The sequence below is a fragment of the Denticeps clupeoides genome, chromosome 8 (genome assembly GCF_900700375.1).
Source record: "Denticeps clupeoides chromosome 8, fDenClu1.1, whole genome shotgun sequence".
NCBI lineage: Eukaryota > Metazoa > Chordata > Actinopteri > Clupeiformes > Denticipitidae > Denticeps > Denticeps clupeoides.
The window spans coordinates 446,374-469,386 of NC_041714.1; the positions used below are offsets into that span (position 1 = coordinate 446,374).

A 23,013-nucleotide genomic window follows, 5' to 3' on the forward strand; every position below is an offset into this window, starting at 1 on the left:
CTTAGAAAAAGTTGTAGCCCAGCAGCTGAGCACATACCTAGACTGTAACAATATCCACGAAGTATATCAATCAGGATTTAGACCTCATCATAGCACTGAGACAGCGCTGGTTAAAGTGGTTAATGACCTGCTGTTGGCCTCTGATCAGGGACGCATCTCGCTGCTTGTCCTGCTTGATCTGAGTGCAGCGTTTGACACTATTGATCACGCTATTCTTATCGGGATTAAGGGAACAGCCCTTGAATGGTTCAGATCATATTTGACCAACCGATATCAGTTTGTGGACATCAATGGTGTTTCGTCTTCACATAGTAAAGTAGAGTTTGGTGTTCCACAAGGTTCTGTCCTAGGTCCGTTACTTTTTTCTCTATACATGTTACCTTTAGGCGACGTCATCCGCAAACACGGTATTAGCTTTCATTGCTACGCTGACGACACACAGCTGTATCTGTCAGCAATGCCAGACCAGAGGCAGCAGCTGAACAAAATAGAGAATTGTCTGAAGGACATTAGACAGTGGATGCTCACCATTTTTCTCCTGTTAAACCCTGACAAGACAGAAGCGCTTGTAATCGGGCCTCAAGCAGCCAGGCATAAACTGGCTGACTACACAATAACCCTGGATAGCCTTTCTATCTCACCGAGTATTGAAGTGAAGGATCTAGGTGTCATCATTGATGCAGGTCTCTCATTCAGTTCGCACGTAGATAATGTCACTAGAATAGCATTCTTTCACCTTAGAAATATTGCGAAAATAAGAAATATCATTTCAATGCATGATGCAGAAAAGTTGGTCCATGCATTTATTACATCAAGGTTAGATTACTGCAATGCATTATTGTCTGGATGCTCTAGTAGGTGCATGAGTAAACTCCAGCTAGTACAGAATGCTGCTAACCAGATGTTCTAACCAGAACCAGGAAATTTGACCACATCACCCCTGGTTACCCATCAAATTTAGGATTGACTACAAAATCCTACTTTTTACCTATAAAGCTCTAAATGGTCTCGCCCCACAGTACCTGAGTGAACTTTTGGTTCCTTACGAACCGCTACGCCCCCTTCGATCAATGGGTGTGGGGTCACTACTGGTACCAAAGGTGCAGAAGGTCACAGCTGGGAGCAGATCCTTCTCCTATAGAGCTCCGCAGTTGTGGAACAGCTTGCCTGTCAGTGTCCGGGATTCAGACACAGTCTCAGTGTTTAAATCCAATCTCAAAACCTATCTGTTTTCTCTGGCTTTTTGCTAAAGTCCTAGACCCTCATTTCACTTGATTTTGACGCAGTGTCAATTATAAAGTCCAGTTTATCACAGAGTCCCCCTGTTAGACACAGACAAAGTTAAATTCACCAGTTAGGCTGTCCTAGTTAGGGTACCGGGCCACTGTAGCACCAATATACCATTATAACCACATATTTCAGTATCGGTCGTACAGTGCAACCGTCTGCCGCTGCTTCTGTTTATTTTTCTCCGAGACACGGAATCAAGCACCCAGACTACTGGCAGATCCCAGTGATCAGACCAGCAAATAAATCCTGGTTCCTGACAACTGCTTTACAAGGACAAAACATGAAACAAACCAGAGGGTCACCACAGCCACCACCACCGTTACAACTACAGCTTCAGGGATCTTCAAATGGACCAGTAACATCATTATGGACACGTAATCTACTGAATACATCCTGGACTTCTCCAACCCTACAACCGTAGGACTTATCATTATATCATATCCAACCCTGCACTGACACCATTTGCAGGCTCACTCTACCCTGGAAGGGGGTCCATCTCTGTATCACACCTTCCCAAGGTTTCTTCCTTTCTTTTTTTTTCTCTCTCCTAGAGTTTTTTTTGTGTGGAGTTTTTCCTTGTGTGCAAAAGGGTCAAGTGTGGGGGGTGTCAACTGTAGGGCCTGTCAAAGCCCATTGAGACATACTGTATGTGATTTTGGGCTATATAAGAAATAAATGTTGTTGTAAATGTTGTTGTAACCAACGGAAGTCAAGTTCATGACCGAGTCCACGAAAATGTCTGAGCTCCAGAAGGGGAGTTCCAATCTTTTATTGGCTGTCCGGATTGGGCACAGGTGATGAGCCCAGGTGCAGTCAATCCTGACACTATAATTACCTTTATCTACTGTTGCTGTTGCCTCTGAAGCTTCTATGACTGACTCATCCTGCCATTACAAATGGCTCAGACTGGCTGATTTTCCTCTTTCCAACAAACCAGCTTCACACTGTCTTTTCATTTTCATCCCTTGACAACTATCACTATAACCAGGATGATTCCCTTCACATGGTTTTAAGATAAGCACTTCAAACAAACACACCAAAACCAGATTTCAAAAGTCTCTAAAGATTTTTTTTATTATAATGTTTTACAATTTGTAATTTCTAGCAGCAGTAGTTCAGGTACAAGAAAAGATTCCTAGGACAGTTACAATAGTCAGGACACTTTTATTTATTTTAATGTACTTGGCTCCTCACATCTCATCAACAAACACCACTAGTAACGAACTGTTTCAAATGTTTTACATTTTTTACATTCTGAGCTCTAAAACAGAGTAATCATTTATATTAAAAGAAAGTAAACAGTTGAAGAGCGTAAAAAAGTGCGATAGGAGAAAAGTGCCTTAAAGACAGATCTGATAATGATGTGGCTTTAGCACATCGGGACCATGGAAATCTGTGTAGCATTGCACTTATATATGAGGCATTGGCAATGGTCTGTATGAATGCAGTGTGTGTTCTATTTGAAACCATTCCTACCATAGCTATGAAAGCTGCAATGGTGTTCTGTAAATGAAATTATAAATTAATGTAAGAGTTTATGACTTTTACGGGGAAAATAATTGGCATGTTTGAGCAGAAGGATTGACACATTTTTATGCTTAAAAATGTCATACTCCATGAAGGTAGAAATAACAGCAACCTTGCAGTTAGGCTGAAATGAGTCTGGTGTTGATTCTTCCTCAAAAGGAAACAACAGAACTCACATATTCTCAGTGGAGAATATTAGCATTCTATCGTTACCATGCAGTAGGGCTTTCGAATAAACAGAAAGGAAGAAATCTTTGTGATGTAGGTACAGAAGAACATTTGTACCATTTTGAAATGGTACACATAACTTAAGTGACAATATGCTACAGGTGGTGTACTGAGAGAGACACACAAACCTTTTCTTTCCGATTGTCACCCTTTCTGTATGCATGTGCTACAGAACCAGTCACCAGAATATCAATTAAAATATATAGATATAGGCATGCTAATGTGCTCCATCAAAAGCCAGACCAGGTTGCACTTTATTTGAAAGCAATGACTTATTTTATTTAAATCTTTGCAATCCTACCACACCAACACAGTCAATAATTCAAACATTCAGGTCCTTCCAGCAAATTATTCAGTAATTCACCTGCTTTTGCTCCATTTCTATCAGCAGTTACCAATAAGTTGCCACAAAAGGCAAAAACTAAACAAAACTGTAATAACCTTTTTTTTTTTTTTTTTTTGAAACATGCAAAATCGAAATCTCTCAAATCTGCTGAAGTGACCTACAGTAATATAGGTAATCTCATTAATATAAAGAGGATTTCAGTCATTCAGGCAGTTGAGAATTAAGTGGAACAAGACTATACATAGTGTTCATTTATTACCAACAAAGTAAATTCTAAGCTCTCCAAAGAGTTTTGTTGTTTCTAGTTGTCTGCATATATTGCAGTACTTTAATACATACTCATACAGTATTGTTTGTTATAAATAATTTAATTATTGTATTTAGTAAAGGCATGCGGAATATAAAATATGACTTAAAATGCTCCTTTGTCATTATTCAGTGGTATCTACAAAGGCATTTAGAATTTTCTGGCATTTTAAATTAATAAATATTGTTCAGTTAAATGCCACACCAAACAATTTTTTCTTAAATTGAAGGTTGAGTAATATATGCATGTACAAGTTTATAGCAAACACGGCTAATGTACCTGTATCAATAAAATGAGACTAAAGCAATCATTCAACAGTTTTTTCTATCAAGTGCCCTGCTTTATGCAGGATAATTAAGATTCCAGTAATGACCAGGCCAATGCAGAGATGTGTTTTTTTTTTTAAGTGTTGAAGAGTTCAATGACAGCCAACTAGGACACACTTGTTTTGACAGAGGTATTTATAGTGTCAGACGGATTTCTGGCTGAAAGTCTTGCTGTCACTCTCAGGACAATAAACACAAATGCGTATCAGTAGCTGTCCTGCAAAATCCTGTGTTAAAACTACCCCCAGACAGAAGAAATACACATACAGGCCTAAAAGACAGAAGAGTTGTGACATCTGAGGACCTCTGGGACATTCAGAAGGACAACATCAGAGTCATGTTTCTGAGAAAATTACTCTGCAAATGCAAATGACATTGTGACAGTGATATTGCTGTCGAACACTTCATATTCAATAGAAAACAAGAAATCCAATGATTTGAACATAATCATCTGCAGCCCATGAAGAAAAATGCACTGATGCAAGATTGTACCAGTAATATTAAACATAAAAAGGGTTCTTTGTGAATTTGGCTAAGAACTACCTTTTTTTTATTTTTCAGCTTTGCAGTGTTTCACAGGAACACTGACCGTACCAGAAATTGAGGAACAATGCCAAGACAAGTATGTCCCTTCAAAATGGTGTGGCAAGGACAAAAAGCACCAGTATATTAAATATACACACACATTTAATGCAAAAAACACTGGCTGTTTAAAGAATTATATCATATTTCAACACAGGCAACAAACTTCTTCTGGTCCAGTTTAACAGAAAATAAGGGACATATATTCTACTAAAATAAATGTGAACATGAATTCATCATATATTTAAAACAGTAATGTTAATGCTCTCAGTTGTAGACATGTTTTAATATGATCCCATCATAGAAGATTTATAAGCAGTGGTTTTTAGCAGAGTATTGTGTATATTTTCATCCTTTTACAAAAAGAAAATGGCCGTATTTGCCAGCTCTGCTGTGGACTGTGCTAGAAAGGCAATTTCACAGCGTGAATTAAATTAAGAGCTATCCAGACACATTGATGCTGTAATAAAAAAACTTGTGTAGAATGTTAAATCATGTAGAATCTCTGGGTTGACCTATGAATTTAGTTATCAAATCACCAAAATTAATTTACGTAGAAAATATTTTGTGTTTTCAAGTCAATTTTACTGCATTTAAATCAGAGCTACTATTAAAACCACATTGAAAAAACAGAACAACCAGCCAATGCTCTATAAATCTGGCCACAGAAATAAAAAAAAATCTTGTAGAAAATAAATATTCCTGGTCCTAGGAAACTAAAACCAATCATTTAGCCCGAAGAAATAGTGTGTGTAGAGATTGTATGTTGGGTGATTGCTGGGCAAACTAGAGGTAGATGTTCCTATGTTGTAGTTTCTTTAAACTATCTGAACTATCTTCAAACAGACAAGAAATCGGCTATTATCACAGACACATCAAAACCCAGGTAGAAAAACATATGTAGCAGATTTGAAATCACATGAATAGGGTTTACGTGTGTCCTTTGCAGTGAATAAAAACCGAAACAGTTGATGTGGAACTGTATCAAAGCAAAATATATTTTGGGTATTGGTGCATTATAGAACTCAATTTGTGAATTACTGCGCTGTGGCCTACAACTAAACCGGCATTTCTGGAAAAAAAATTTCCCCATTTCTATATTCTTTCAGAGTGTGTATTATGATTATGTCAACACAATGCCACACTTGAGACATCACAAATTTATTTAAACCTTAGGAAAGCAAATACTATGTTTCTTCCTATATCTGTATATATCTTTCTCTCTCGGTCTGTCTATATACACACACACACACACACACACACAAACACACACACACACACACACACACACTTATATAGAAATGAAATAAAGGAAAAATATTCTTGCTGAACAAGATTGACGAATATCAGCAAAAAGGCAATGTAAACCTTATTTCATCCAATTTCACTGAAAAGGTCTCACAACCCACACCTCTCACTGGTTTAACGGTTAACATATTTGCATAGGCAAAATGAGATTAGCCCTTTAACAGTGTATTTCCTGAATTCTTAATATCTAAAATCTATTTCTGCAGAATACAACTTAAAAAATAAAATAAACAGCTACTCCTCATTGACCCCAAATACATAGTATGTTCCTTCTGTGCACATATCATTTACAGTGTTAGGCTTCAAGTATAACTGTACATCAAGAACTGGATGTGAAATAAATTAACATGAGAGAGGTAGTGGAACCTAATGAAACTCTTTTAAGAGAAACAGCATTGATAAGGCGAGCACTTCTCTCTTCACATAAGATCTGATATTTCAGCTGAAGGTCTCTCACGGTTTGGCTAAAAAAGTCTGCTCCACCATACAAAAAAAAAACCCTTCAGCATATAACATAAAATCAGTATCAATTTAAGATATATATAATCTAAAATCTAAAAAGCAAAACCTCTCTCTATATATAACTAAATAAAACTGGCAAGACACATCTGACTCTGCTAAAATACATATAAACATTTACTCAATTTGCTCATCATATGAAAAGAAACTTCACTGGTTAATTGTCCAGGAGTTAAACCCTCGCAACAGAAATGTTTCCTTCATCAGGTCAGCTATCAACTGTCACCAGGAAAAGCTACATAGGTTGTACATGATTCAAGCTAGAGATGCATGCATTTCAATTAAATTTCATTACATTGCCAATGCCTATTACCCCATGTTTTGTATTAACAAAGACACCCCCCCAGTATACAGTACAATAATAAATGTGACCAAGAATGGGCTTTCAAATATGATTCGATTGCACTTAAAAAAAACGTTCAAAGAGGTCTGAACTGGCAACTTATTTTGGCACAAGGACCTGTAAATTGGTTGGCGTTTTTTAATGTTGAATATAGAGAAAAGGTGCTCATTAAAAATATGTCTTGCACCAATTGCAGTTCAACCATTGTGTTTTGTGACTTTATACACACGCACAAACACACCAAAAAGAAATTTCTAAACACAGAGTACCCATGCACTGAATGCTGAATCTGCACAAGAACCAACAACATTCATTCATGTTGGAGTGTCTCATTCACTGAAAGTGCAGAAAAAGCTATCATTTTCAGGGACACAAAAAAGGAAATAGCCATTACAGTTGCATTTCAGTTATTGTCAGTGCTTGACTTCCACTGGAGGAGTCATTACACTACAGAGCATTATACAGTAAATGCATGCTGGCAAACACGACAGGGGAGGAGTTGTGTGTTACTTTCTCAGTTTAAAAATTCAGAGCTTTAAAAAAAAAATTGACCAACCGCCTTCTCCTTAATGCCATTGCACTAATGTCAAGCATTCTACACAGCATGACCTTCCAGGACAAGGCATCATAATGTCAGCTCCGTGGCACACAAAACACCATATGCCAGAAACAGCTTGCTAACGATATCAAGTGCTTTGAGTGGATAGCAATTTATTGTCAGAGACATAATTTTTTTCCCCCAACAAAACAACAAAAGGCTCACCTTCTTGTGTCCAGCAAAGATGACATCACACAGAGCGCCTGTGCTTCTCTCACTTTAAAAACCATCTGGGAAGGACAGGGAGGTACAAGTGCAACAAACGGTTGTTTGTTGCCAAAATCAGCAGCTTTCTGTGCCCCTCCACAAGAGGCGTGGTGATTTTTGCAGTGATAAATAACATCTGTGAATCAATTAGCTGCCCAGCCACTATACTAGCCCTTACAAAAATTCTTCCCCCAGGTATAGCGTCATCAGAGGGGGGGAAATAAAGACTCTGGTTCTAATACTCTTTCAGTGAAAAATACAATTGCCAAAAATGTTCCCTTCACCTACACTGAGATCCTGCAAGGGGCTGCTGCGCCGATGAGAGAAAAGTACACATTAGACTCAACAAGCCTGGAAGTTCACAGCCTTTAAGCGTCAAGTGCCATGTTTGAACTCAGTCAACAGGATTCAATACAAACCTGCCATAAATGATAAAGCGTAAAAAAATGCAAGAAAATGGAGAGAGAATGAAATAGAGAGGAAGGTGAGAGAGAAGGAAGAGTTCAATACAAGAATCAAGAATTTGTTGGTTTTCTATGAGTGTATGTGTATTTAGTATCTTGTTGTCACAGTTGCCTGAGGAGCTCTTATCGGCACTTGAACGTCAACAGTTTGTGAGCAGGCATTTGAAATAGCTTAACTATTCACTCTTACGGGGAAAAATGTCCCATTTTCCATTTGTGGCACCTTGTGTATGTGTGTGTTTTGCTGGTGGCCTTTAGGTCTCCAGAAACGACTGTCTCTTGCTGTCAACAAGGTCCCTGTAAACAGAGGAGTTGAGAAACCGAGGGTAGGAGTCTCGGTGCATGAGTGTGTAGATCTGCAACTGGGCATCCTCGTACATCAGCTGACTGGGCTCAGCCAGGTTCTGGTTGATGCCGTCCCGCACACGAGAGTCCAGGCTGACCTGGAAGACACAAGTGTCATCATAAAGGTGAATCATAAGAAAAAATCTGAAGCAGAAAACTTTATTAATCCTGAAGGATACTGCTTATGCTACACCTGACATACAAGACATTAAACAAGTGCACATAGAGACAGACATACATTTATGAATATAAATAAAATTAATGTAAACGTAAGCATTTTTAAAAGAAATTTAAGAAATAAGAATCTCTACATTTATCAAATTTTTGTTGTTCTATGAAAATTTAAATGGCAATTTTATATGGTACAGCAGCACCTCAAGATTCTTATGTGAAAGTGAAAATGGTGCACGCTGACACACAACGAAATTTGGTCTCTGCATTTAAACCATCCTCTTCGTGAGCAGTGGGCAGCCATGAAAGGCGTCCGGGGAGAAGTATGTGGGGATGGTACCTTGATCAAGGGGACCTCACTGATCAGGACAGCTACCTTACCCGCTACAACAACAACATTTATTTCTTATATAGCCCATAATCACATACAGTATGTCTTGATGGGTTATGACAGGCCCTACAGTTGACACCCCCCACACTTGACCCTTCTGCACACAAGGAAAAACTCCACACAAAAAAACTCTAGGAGAGAGAAAAAAAAGAATGGAAGAAACCTTGGGAAGGAGTGATACAGATAGGGACCCCCTTCCAGGGTAGAGTGAGCCTGCAATTGGTGTCAGAGCAGGGTTTGTGATAATTTGCCCAAGAAGAGAAAAAGTCTTACAGTTGTAGAGGTGGAAAAGCCCAAAGTGCAGTATAGAGCATCTGTCCATGTTTAGAGGTACTGGACAGTGCAGAGTAGTCTAGTGTCATGGTGTACATTGCATGTCCATTATAATGCTACTGGTCCATTTAAATATCCCTGAAGCTCAAGCTGTTAAGATGGTGGCTGTGGTGATCCTCATTTCATGCTAAGTCATCTCGTTAGCAGTTCACTGCTAGGTACTAGGATCTGGTGGTCTCTTCACTTGACTCTGGAGGTGGTATGGGCGCTTCATTCAGTGCCTCAGAGAAAACAAAGAGACAGACAGACGATGGTATTGTACAACTGTTACAGAAATATGTAGCTACTTAATACGTGACCGGTCCTAAGTGATTAATTAATAGTTTTAAGGATAGGATTTATAACAGCCTGAGCTAATTGTTTAAGGAAACTTGGAGGAAACGGATCTCATACACAAGTACATTGATTTGACGATGAAATTAGTTTAATTAATTCAGGCTCTTTAAGAGGGTTGAAGCGTTGTAATCGGTGGTCTGCTATTTGAAGATTATCTTCCGTAGAAATATCGACAAAGCTGTTTTTTAATGCTTATCTCTATTCTTAACAATTTTAGTATTAAAGAAGTTCATAAAATCATTGCTACTATGATGATATTGAGTGATAGTAGTGTCTGTCTTAATCTTGGTTAGTTTGGCTACAGTATTAAACAGGAATCTGTGATTATTTTTGTTCTTGTTAAGGAGGCTGTCCTTCCATTCTATTCAGAATATGTTCAATTTACTTCAACGCCATTTACGTTCTAATTTCCGGGCGAATTTATTAAGTGAGAGCGTGTGATTATTATACCAAGGTATTACATTTTTATCTCTGACTATCTTCCTTTTTTTTGAGGGGAGCAACATTATCTAGCGTAGTACGCAGTGTTAATTGTAAGCATTTGGTCGCTTGGTAGAGTTAAGCGGGGTCTGACGATGAGTTGATCAGACATGATAAATCTGGTTGGGTATTAATAAACCACTGCGCTGTACTTGATGTATAGCACAGGGAGTTGATTGTACAGAAATGGCAGACACTTGATTTAGCCACTTCATCTGCCACCTGGTCTAGGCTCTGATTCATGATTCAAGATTGGTTTATTGTCAGTACAACAGAATACACAGTATACCGTGTATTGAAATAATGTTTCACACAGACCCCCCCATAGTGCAATCATAAAAGAAAAATATATATGTATATACACACTAAACAAACTATACTAACTAAAACTAAAGTTTAAATACTGTACAGGTTTCTCTACAGGAGAAAAGTAGAACATTTCTCTACAATAAACAGGTCGAACAGGACATAACTGGATCATGTAGGAGTGCTTGTGAGTGGATCCTCATTTCATGCTAAGTCATCTCGTTAGAAGTTCACTGCTAGGGACTTGGACTGGCCACCACCTCACTGACTCAGTTCCTGTTTTGCTTCAGTGGCGTGTCAAGATTAGGTTCATTATTTTCCTCACCTGTCCTGCACTTCCTTAGCTCTGCTATATGTACCAACCCTTATCAGTATGTCTTTGTCTTCCATCTATTGTGTATCCGTGAGGCTTCCTTGTGTTGCTTCTGCATTTGCACCTGCATCCGACCCCTCCTTGTCACACTTCCTACGGTCACATCCTTTGGTCAAGAGTATTGTTCTTCAATGATTAATTTAGCACATTGCATTTGTATCTGCAGCAGTATTTAGTAGTCCTAATATATTACACAGATCTATTAAGATCCGTATGCCAGACTTCCAAGGCATTAATCTACCTGAAAATAAGCTCTTTATTTAACTGTGAGGTGCCACTGAGGTGCCACCATCAACACACACTACTCCCCTGGCAACTTTCATGGCTGCCCACTGCTCACCAAGGGTTATGGTTTAAAAGAAGAGGACACATTTTTATTGTGTGCACCATGTGCTGTGTTTCGCAATGACAATCACTTCACTTTTTTCAGCTGGTGAAGCTGAGATGTCATTACTTCCACATTGGACTGGTTATCATATGATCAGGGACAGAACGCTACAAAATGTTTTTTTTTTCTATATAGAGCTCTTGAAACTGTCTGATTATGACAAAAAATCACAAAAAACAGAGCAAATCCTACTTCTTTTGGTGAAAGGATGGATACATAGTCTTCATAGATGTTCCTGGCTTTCTCATCGATTACTGATGGGTTGGCTTCCTGTTTTAAGTCTTCACAGGCAATCCAGAACAATAGGTTCTCTTCACTGTACTCAGACCGCAAGAATTCACGGAAAATGGCTCGGCCTTCAGAGGAACGCATCAAAACCTCAAAGCTACGTCCCCAGGAGACAACCTCATCCAGAGTAGGGTGCCTAGAGAGAGAGGAGTAAAGAAGCCATGACACACAAAGCAAAGCTTGCTCCACTATTGGCTGCGGTTGGTAAGACCAGAAGCCTATGTGTGTGATTATGATTCCATGCTAATGATAATCACGATTATTCATTATTTTCAGTAAAACACATTTGTATGGCACTTTCTATTTTAAACAAACAGTAAGTAAACAAGGCTTTCAGATTTTTGCAGATAAAAAACAGCCAGTCAACATTTTCTGTCTTAAGAGATGACCAAAGGCAACTAACTATGAAAATGCTGATTTTTAAAAAATATTTATTATGAAAGATGAACATCTATTTACCTGTTTATTTGGGGAAAAAAAATTACTATAGACAGAGCAGGTCCATACACTGTATAAATTTGTCAACGGTGTTATGTAATTCTCTGTAAATGTAATTTGTTACAATTACAAGTTACCCTATTGTCACGGAACACAGAATTGTTACAGAACTGACCGTGTTGATTATATGCTTCACCTTACCCTGCAGCTTCAAATTGAGCTCACTAAGAAGTTAAGATCCATCAGGATCAAGCTAAGGATATGCTGTGCATTTTCATATTGAAAAGTTTCAGGAAATCTTCAGGAAATCTTTTCAGGCAGCAATAGTGATGAAAACCATTGCTGCAGCACTATTAGTTGTGGTCTTTCCTGGGGGAAACAAATTACATAAAAGTGTGGAAAATATCTTCACCTCTGGTGTGTTCTTTTAATAGTAAAATGGTCAACAGCTCTTCTTTGGCACTCATATCTCCAAAAAAAATTCTGATAAACAGACAAAGCTGTGCCACATTCATCAGATCAGTCGAGAAACACCCACTGATTTAGCCTAGTAGTGATTGCTTTAGGGGACAGGATACAGCAACATCTGAACATGGTTTTGTGCACAACATTAAAATGTAACTAAAATTTAAACCATTAATATTTCAATAAGTAACCAATTTAATTACGTTGGCTAGAGTAACACAACAAATTACCATTAAACTTAATTTGTAATTAAATTAAATAACGCTGTTACATGTATCATGTTCTTCCCAAAGTAGGGTGGTAGTAGCCTAGTGGGTAACACACTCGCCTTTGAACTAGAAGACCCAGGTTCAAATCCCACTTACTACCATTGTGTCCCTGACACTTAACCCTAAATTGCTCCAGGGGGACTGTCCCCTGTAACTACTGATTGTAAGTCGCTCTGGATAAGGTCGTCTGATAAATCCTGTAAATGTAAATGTAACCCTTTTTGTCAAGAACTATAGACAATGAACTAAGTGTGTTAGAACAGAAGCTGTGCCTTTCCTATGGGCTGGGGGTGGGAAGTCAGATGCTGACAGATTATTTGTTGACACACAATTTCATAACATACAAGATGATAAAATAAAATCTTACTTATAAAATGTCATGCATTGATTCTGTGTTCACTTGTTATTAAAAGTTTGGGATTTTTTGTTAATACCGTCAGAGCAGCGTGATTGAATGAGCTTGGAAGACCATTCAAATATGACTTTATTGACACATGCTGAGAGGCTGAATGCGACATCTAGTGTATATATCTATGGTGTATATATCTATTAGGGTTGCCAACTTTTTCAACCCCAAATAAGGGATACTTTCTTGCAGGTGCGCGCGCAGCTGTCTCACTCTGTCACAATTTGAAGTTGCACACACTGTATGCTTCCGTTCACCGCCCTGGTGGTTGGTTATTTAAATGTAAATATCGGCGACAATCAACTTGATTTGATTGTGGCAACCAAAATCATAATCGTGATTACAACTTGATAAATTGTGCAGCCCTATTCCATAGTTATTTAAGTGTGCTTGTTAGATATTTTTAGATCCAACAACATCCTCTAGAGGAAGTGAACATCCACCTTAATTCCCTACAGCCTTAAAATCCTCTGAGTAAACAGCTGTTTCAGATTTACAGCTGAAACTGTCAAATAATCTCATGCTCTAATTGGCATCTAATCTAAATCATGCTCTAACATAGGGCGCATGTGCATACACACAAAGACATGTACTTGTCATTTGCAATGATTAAATCATTGCAAAGTGTGCAAAAAATTGTAAAAAAATTTAATCATTTGACTGTTGTCAAACAATAAATCTTGTATATCCAGAATTTAGCTGTGCTTCTCTGGAAATAGCTGTGCTGACACACATTTACAACTTACAACTCCTCTGCTGCTTCAATGCTGTCCATTTTTGTGCATGACGGTCGCTCAGGGTGCTCCACTCTGTCTTCACTCCTAAAATAAAAAGTTAACATTTGTTAACATTTGGTTGAATGGTTAAAGGGTTGCCTCACCAACAACTCTTCATTCTTTGACCCCCTACTGGTGAATACTCTTCTATAGATTTAAGATGTCCTGACAAGAGCTTGGAGTTCAGTGGACAAAGTACACAAACCATGTAATTGAATTAAAGTAAAATTTTAGTCCAATAAAATTAAAATTAAATTCAAATTAAATTTCCAGTTGAGTAAGAGTACAAATGTATTTGCCTTCAAATGTACTTAAGTATCAAAAGTAAAAAAGTACAGTGATTTTATTGTGTCTCTAATTTTACTGGATAAATAATTTCCTTTTAGGTCATTTTTGTCACTGGCATAAATTGTTTAGTAGAATTCGATTAATTACTCTGATACTGACAACTATTAAAATTATATATTTACATTTACGACATTTATCATGCGCCCTTTTGCAGAACAACTTACAATAAGTAGTTATAGGGACAGTTATCCTGGAGATAGATTCAGCTTCCAGTCTTTGGGTTACTAAGTGCTCACCGATATTGAGAACTGATGCAGAGTTTTTCCATCTACTACTATATTTCACAATATAATTGTCTTGGGTTATCCTTATATCGCATAACGCCTTGAATCATATAATATAAACAAAATCATATAATATAAACAAAATATGTGGTCTACGCATTTATAAAGCCTGTAGATATGATCACCTAAATCTATTTTGACCTGTCTATTAATACTCAACCAGATTTCTCAACACTGATAAACTCACGGTCAGACCCTGCTGAACTTGACCAAGCGACCAAATGTCTAGAATTAACACTGCGTAGTACGTTAGATAATGTCGCTCCCCTCAAAAGGAAGATAGTAAGAGATAAAAACTTAATTCCTTGGTATAATGATCACACGCGCTTGCTTAAGAAGACCGCACGGAAATTAGAACGTAAATGGCGTAGAAGTAAATTAAACGTATTCTGAATATCGTGGAAGGAGAGCCTAGTTTACTATAAGAAGGCTCTTAGTGCAGCTCGATCGACATATCTCTCCTCGTTAATAGACAAAAACAAAAATAATCACGGATTCCATGGTAGCGACGATTTTATGAATTTCTTTAATACTAAAATAGTCACGAATAGAGATAAGATTAAAAGCACAACAAACAGCTCTGTCGATATTTCTATGGAAAATACTCTTCAAATAGCTGACCACCGATTAGAATGCTTCAACCTTATTAAAGAGCATGAACTAATTAAACTAATCTCATTGACCAATCAATGTACTTGCGCTTTGGATCCACTTCCTACAAGGTTCTTTAAACAAGTAGCGCCCGATATTATAAATCCTATCCTCAAAATTATTAACTCGTCGCTCAGCACCGGCCACGTACCAAGTTCATTCAAGGTAGCAGTCATTAGACCCCTGATTAAAAAGCCTGATCTTGATCGCAGTCAGCTTTCAAATTATAGACCGATATCCAACCTTCTGTTTATATCAAAAATCTTAGTAAAATTCGTAGCCCAGCAGCTGAGCGCATACCTAGACAGTAAAAACATCCATGAAGTATATCAATCGGGATTTAGATCTCATCATAGCACTGAGACAGCGCTGGTTAAAGTGGTTAATGACCTGCTGTTGGCCTCTGATCAGGGACGCATCTCGCTGCTTGTCCTGCTTGATCTGAGTGCAGTGTTTGACACTATCGATCATGCTATTCTCCTTACAAGGTTACAGAATGTTGTTGGGATTAAGGGGACAGCCTTTGAATGGTTCAGATCATATTGGACCAACCGATAACAGTTTGTGGACATCAATGGTGATTCGTCTTCACATAGTAAAGTAGAGTTTGGTGTTCCACAAGGTTCTGTCCTAGGTCCGTTACTATTTTCCCTATACGTGTTACCTTTTAGGTGACGTTATTAGCTTTTATTGCTACGCTGACGACACACAGCTGTATCTGTCAGCAATGCCAGATCAGAGGCAGCAGCTGAACAAAATAGAGAATTGTCTGAAGGACATTAGACAGTGGATGCTCACCAACTTTCTTCTGTTAAACCTTGATAAGACAGAAGCTCTCGTACTTGGGTCTCAAGCAGCCAGGCATAAGATGGCTGACTACATCATAACTTTGGATAGTCTTTCTAAGTACTGAAGTAAAGAATATAGGTGTCATCATTAATGCAGGTCCCTCATTCAATTCGCTTGTAGATAATGTCACTAGGATAGCATTCTTTCACCTTGGAAATATTGCAAAAATAAGAAATATAATTTCAATGCATGATGCAGGAAAGTTGGTTACATCAACATTAGATTACTGCAACACATTACTATCTGGATGCTCTAGTAGGTGCATGAGTAAACTCCAGCTTGTTCAGAATGCTGTAGCCAGAGTTCTAACTAGAACTAGGAAATTTGACAACATCACCCCAGTCTTACAATCACTGCACTGGTTACCCATCAAATTTAGGGTTGACTTTTGACCTATAAAGCTCTAAATGGTCTTGCCCCGCAATACCTGAGCTTTTAGTTCTTTACGACCAGCCATGCCCCTTTCAATCAACGGGTGTGGGGTCACTACTGGTACCAAAAGTACAGAAGATCACAGCTGGGAGCAGATCCTTCTCATATAGAGCTCCGCAGTTAGAGAACAACTTGCCAGTCAATGTTTACATTTACATTTACAGCATTTATCAGACGCCCTTATCCAGAGCGACTTACAATCAGTAGTTACAGGGACAGTCTCCCTGGAGCAACTTAGGGTTAAGTGTCTTGCTCAGGGACACAATGGTAGTAAGTGGGATTCGAACCCGGGTCTTCTGGTTCATAGGCGAGTGTCTTACCCACTAGGCTACTACCACCAAAACCATGTTCAAAGATGGCAAATGTTCAGATATTGTTTTAATAATGATCCTATCACATTTATTTTGATTGATTTTTGAGACTCAGACACAGTCTCAGTGAAGAGACAGCAGATAAATCCTGGTTCCGGAAAACTGCTAAACGATGACCCAGCATGAAACGAACCAGAGGGTCACCACAGCCACCAACACCATAACAACTACAGCTTCAAGGATCTTCAAATGGACCAGTAACATCATAATGGACATGTAATGTATGACCATGACACTGGACAACACTCTGGACTTCTCCAACCCTACAACTGTAGGACTTATTATTATTATTATTTTATTTCTTTCTTTCTTTTCTTATTCTTTCTTATACAAATCATCACAAACCCTGCACTGACACAATTTGCATGCTCACTCTACCCTGGAAGGGGGTCCCTCTCTGTATCACTCCTTCCCAAGGTTTCTTCCTTTCTTTTTTTCTCTCTCCTAGAGTTTTTTTGTGTGTGTAGTTTTTCCTTGTGTGCAGAAGGGTCAAGTGTGGGGGGTGTCAACTGTAGGGCTTGTCAAAGCCCATTGAGACATACTGTATGTCATTTTGGGCTATATAAGAAATAAATGTTGTTGTTAATGCGCAGACATTTAGGGGCAGTGGTGGCCTAGCGGTTAAGGAAGTTGCCCCATAATTAGAAGGTTGCCGGTTCAAATCCCGACCTGCCAAGGTGCCACTGAGCAAAGCACCGTCCCCACACACTGCTCCCTGGGCACCTGTCATGGCTGCCCACTGCTCACTAAGAGTGATGGGTTAAATGCAGGGGACACATTTCACTCTGTGCACTTAAGGCTTTAAATGCAGAAATGTGGAACATAAAGTCAGCCTTTATGCAGATGATGTGTTATTTTTTCTCCAGTATTCACAAACCAGTCTCACTGAGGTAATTACATTAATAAACTCTCTCAAGAATATCAGATAATTCAATAAACAGTTTAAAATCTAAAGTCCTTCCCATTAATTGTTCCTTCAAGAATTCTTATTCCATCCCTCTACAATCTGGAAATATAAAATATTTAGGTATTAACGTTTCACCTAGCCTTTCAGACGTAATTAAATAAAAACACATTCCACTTTTAAAGATGGAAATCTCAACCCATATCACTAATGGGAATAAAAATTATGGTTTTACCAAGAATGAACTATTTATTTAAAATGATCCTAAGCAAACAATGATATGACTGGTTTAGGTGTCTAGACCCCACTTCTAAATTCCTCTGGATAGACAAACCACCATGTATTAACACTGCAAAGAAGCAAGGACAAAGGAGGATTAGACCTAACTAACTTTTATTACTAATTATTACCAAACAGGTTTAAACACATTGCAGCGTTGTTAAAACCTACCCACCTAGATGAGCCTTGGCGGGACATAGAACAGGCACTATGCAATATTATAGAGATTTCAGACAAACCATTCAACCATTCAAACCATTTATTTATTATATAGCCCAAAATCACATATAGTACGTCTCTTGTACGACTGATACTGAAATATGTGGCTATAGTGGCATATTTGTGTAACAGTGGCCCGGCACCCTAACTAGGACAGCCTAACTAAGGTGAATTTAACACTGTCTGTGCTTAACAGGGTGACTGTGATAAAGTGGACTTAATAATTGACACTGTGTCTGGGACTTTGACAGAAGGCCAGAGAAAACAGATGTGTTTTCAGCTTAGATTTAAACACTGAGTCCCGAACACTGACTGGCAACCTGTTCCACAACTGCGGAGCTCTATATGAGAAGGATCTGCTCCCAGCTGTGACCCTCTGTACCTTGGGTACCAGTAGGGACCCTGCACCTGTTGATCGCAGGGGGCGCGGCGGGTCGTAAAGAACTAAAAGTTCACTCAGGTACTGCGGGGCAAGACCATTTCGAGCTTTATAGGTCAAAAGAAGGATTTTGTAGTCAATCCTAAATTAATGAGTAGCGATTTTAAGACTGGATTGATGTGGTCGGATTTCCTAGTTCTAGTTAGAACTCTGGCTGCAGCATTCTAAACAAGCTGGACTTTACTCATGCACCTACTAGAGCATCTAGACAGTAATGCATTGCAGTAATTTAACCTTGATGTAATAAAGGCATGGACCAACATTTCTGCATCGTGCATTGAGATGAAATTTCTTATTTTTGCAATATTTATAAGGTGAAAGAATGCTATCCTAGTGATATTATCTACATTATTATCTAGAGTTATAATTTTACATTTACGGCATTTATCAGACGGCCTTATCCAGAGCGACGTACAATCAGTAGTTACAGGAACAGTCCCCCCTGGAGCAACTTAGGGATAAGTGTCTTGCTCAGGGACACAATGGTAGTAAGCGGGATTTGAACCTGGGTCTTCTGGTTCATATGAGCTGGAAGTTACTCCACCGTCGGACACTAACAAAAGTCTGTTGCTGGGTATGAGGTAAATGATGGAAGAAATGCGAAATGACAAATTTGAGTCCATTATTTCCAAAACTGTCCTAAGGGAGATAACGGTGGCTCTGGAAGTATTTGAGGGCAGGCTGGCTGCACAAGGAGAGAAAATTGGTCATCTTAAACGTTCGATGAACGATCATGATGGTAAGCTAGCCGAGCTCCAAGGTAATGTTAGGACACTAATGGCGCAGGTCGATTACCTGTCCAGGAGGTGTGAAGACCTGGAATGTCACTCAAGATGGAATAATGTTCGCATGGTGAGACTGCCCGAGGGTCTGGAGAGCCCACGACCAACAGAGTTTGTGATCCAATTCCTGCAGGACCTACTTGGACTAGGTGAGAAACCTGTACTGGATCGTACCCACCGTACTTTACATCCCAGGCCAAAAGATGGCGAACCTCCGCGTCCACTCATTTTTAGAGTGAACCTGTTCCAGGTCCGGAACCAGATCCTGCGTAGAGCCGAAGAAACGTTTCCTCTTCTCTACATGGGCAAGAAAATTGGTATTTTCCCGGACTTTACAGTGGGGTGGCAAAGAAAAAAAGCAGCATCTGCTAAGGTGAAGGAGCTCCAATGCTGCCCAAACATTACGTTTAGACTTCTCTGATGCTGGTAGTTAACATCGTGGAATACATGTTCCCGGTGTTGAACAAAAATTTTCTCACAAGGTGAGCTTTATGTTCTTTTCGACTTTTAGAAGATCTGATTATGTACTCTAATAGAGCTATGACGTATCATCTTTTTTCTTTGTTGTACCTTTAAAGATATTACAATTTAGATTTTGTGTGTAAAGGATATGAGCAGTACAGGACGATTGCAGCAACACGGACAGCCTGAAAGCACTATGCAAGATAACCTGCCTGAACCCATCCAAGCCACCCCAGAGCCAGTCAAACAATACAGCTTATTTTTTAATTTAAGTCCAAATTCTAGAGTCACTCAAAGTCACCATTGTGTCAGTCTAATTGGATGAGCCATCCAAAGAGTGTGCGTGCGAATGCACACAAAAACACACACACAAACACACAGAAAAAGATAAAACATGCTCAACACAGCTGCTTTGCATGTGATGATGGAATGGAAATAGAAGTTCAGACACCAGATAACAGCACCACAAAGGAGGGAGGGTGGCCATAGAAACCCATCCGCACAAGTGGTGGCTTGTCCTGCTGCCTCAATGTTTTCATTATTTCTGCAATATTTGTATTTATAAAACCACTATAAATAGTCAGATGTGAACTCCGCTGGGGGGGGGCATCCTTAATCTTCCTTTGTTTAAAGCAACTGCCTCTAAAACAGACTCAGGTCACAGTCAAGCTGACAATGAAGGTATGTGTTTTCTGAGCTCAGTTTTTCCGTTTAGTAGAGAATACTGTAGACACAAAGTAATAATGGTGGTAATTTTGCAGTAAATAAGCAAAGAATAAGCAAGGAACAAAAAAACAAGATTAATAAGAAAATTTGAGGTGCAGTATTTTAAATGGCACAGTAATTTTTGGAAGAATACATTTACAGCATTTAATAGACGCCCTTACCCAGAGCGACTTACAATCAGTAGTTACTGGAGCAACTTAGGGTTAAGTGTCTTGCTCAGGGACACAATAGTAGTAAGAGGGATTTGAACCTAGGTTTTCTGGTTCATAGGCCAGTGTGTTACCCACTAGGCTACTACCACACTGTTAGAAAAACCAGTGAACTGATGTCACTTTGTACATTATGGATAAAACTTTGATAGCCAGATACAGGCATTTATTAGCACTGTCACCACACTACAGAAACAACAGCCTGCTCCAGGGGAAAAAACTGCTCATATGTGACATCCTTCACGCTTTGGAATGATTCCAAACTGCAGCACAACAAGGAAAAATGTTCCAAACACATGTCTATGAACAAGATAAAATTTATTTTTTTTTTAAATCCTTTTAAAGAGTTCAGTATTAGCATGTTTTGTGAACACACATATATATAGAAGCATGTTCACAAAACGTGCTAATACTGAACTTTTTTTTTTTTTTACATGCATTAAAACGAAGGGGTGAGATATTTCATTGTAAAAACAGCTAGCTGCATTTACATTTGACCACAAAAAGTTATGTATGTAAAGATCAAATCCATCATAATTACCTCAATGGTATGATGCACATAAGACCAGGCTGTCCACTCAGCTCTCATAAGAATGAATATTAGAAAATTTGCCACTGCAGAAAAGTGCCACTGCAGATTTCATTTAGGACCAGACCAAGACCACCTTCTCTCAAGGGTCTTAACTGGTTGTTTTGGTCCACACCTGAGTATGATTACTATGTTCAAACCTGCTCAGAAGAAGAGCACCTAAGAGTAAAATTAAGCAGATAGGACAAATAAAGGCCAGGTGAATGGCCATGGCCCACCAAATCAACAAAACCTTACATGTTTACCACCTAGTTCCAACTCTATACCTGGCATGATTAAATTATTGCATGTTTACTGCATTGTAAGATGCAATGTACACTATATAGGCAATGAAAAGAACAGCCAAAGCCAGAAGAGTTTAAGTGTTGGCCTAGTGTGTAAGGAAGCGGACCCGTAATCAGAAGGTTGTCGGTTCGAATAACGAAACAAGGTGCAATTGAGATTCCATTGGTCAAGGTACCATCCCCACATACTTCTCACCAAGGTGATTGGTTAAATGCAGAGAACACATCTCGTTGTGTCACTGTGTGTTGTGCTGCACTGTATAACAATGACAACCACTTCACTTTCACTCAGACAACTAATTTGTAGTAATTTTATTTAACTATCATTAAATATTCACAATATTTCTAAATCCTACTAGGTTTAGTAAGAAATTAGTACATGGATTTAAACATTGAGACTGGGGTACTGTAACTCTCTGTTTTCTGGTTGCCCTGCTGTTTCCTCGAATAAACTCCAACTTGTTCAAAACAATGCAGCCAGGGTTCTTACCCACACATTATGAATGTGTATGAACACATTACTCCAGTATTGTATTATCAGCATTGACTTCCAGTTAAGTACTGTATTGATTTTAAGATTCTGCTTCTGACCTAAAAACTCTGGTATGGGGATGTTCCACTATATATTAGTTACCTAGTATTCCAGGGGTTGGCAACCTGCAGCTCCAGAGCTCTTCACAACCACCATCCACCCCTACACCTACAATCTTCATTATCAATTGTCAATTTAAGTTTGCGGCATGTACACTTTAAGTTTGTCTTTTTATTTCATTTCAAAGAGCCCATCAACTACTTGCTGTCCCCCTGTGTACACACAGTCACTTTTGGAAATAGACCATTTGCTTACAGAGCCTCAAATCTTTGGAGCAACCTTTCAAGGATCTTTCAGAAATCAGACAGTTTCAATATTTAAATCCACACTAAAAACCTTCTCATAGAGTCAAGCATTTACCAACACTCCCGTCATCTTTAGTAATGATGCATTAGTTAGTGCCCCGGGAAATGTTCAGCTCACATGCGGTGATTTTAGCTAGCACCTACTAACACACTTATCTTTTCTTTATGCCTCACTCCCATGTGGATGATAAATCTCCAGGTGAACATCCTGGTGTGGAGTGATCATGTGATATCGCTGACCTCTTGGATCTTCCTGTTTGGCTTATAGAATGAGTGGGCATTCGTGGAAATGACGTCATCAACACCATTCACCAACCACAATTTTTGGCGCAGAGAGAAAGGCATCGGAGCTGGCGTCTGGAGGGGAGCCACTCCAAGCCAGAGTTCAGAGGGTGCGAGGGGTCTCTAATGATTTTGATTGCCAGCCTGCATGTCTGCTGGTCACAGATGTGTAATAAGGATCTCACAGGCAGTCCAA

General features: G+C 38.9%; 1 protein-coding gene across 1 annotated transcript in view; it reads right to left on the minus strand.

The window, feature by feature from the left end:
* Nucleotides 1-2,398: 2,398 nt before the first annotated feature.
* Nucleotides 2,399-23,013, minus strand: part of rgs17 (regulator of G protein signaling 17) — a 32,912-nt gene continuing 12,297 nt past the window's right edge. The window contains exons 4-6 of the mRNA XM_028989934.1: nucleotides 13,781-13,855; nucleotides 11,361-11,592; nucleotides 2,399-8,488 (exon numbers count right to left, since the gene is read on the minus strand). Coding sequence (XP_028845767.1) covers nucleotides 8,300-8,488; nucleotides 11,361-11,592; nucleotides 13,781-13,855 — 496 coding nt within the window. The 3' untranslated portion in view covers nucleotides 2,399-8,299. The remainder of the gene's footprint in view (nucleotides 8,489-11,360; nucleotides 11,593-13,780; nucleotides 13,856-23,013) is intronic.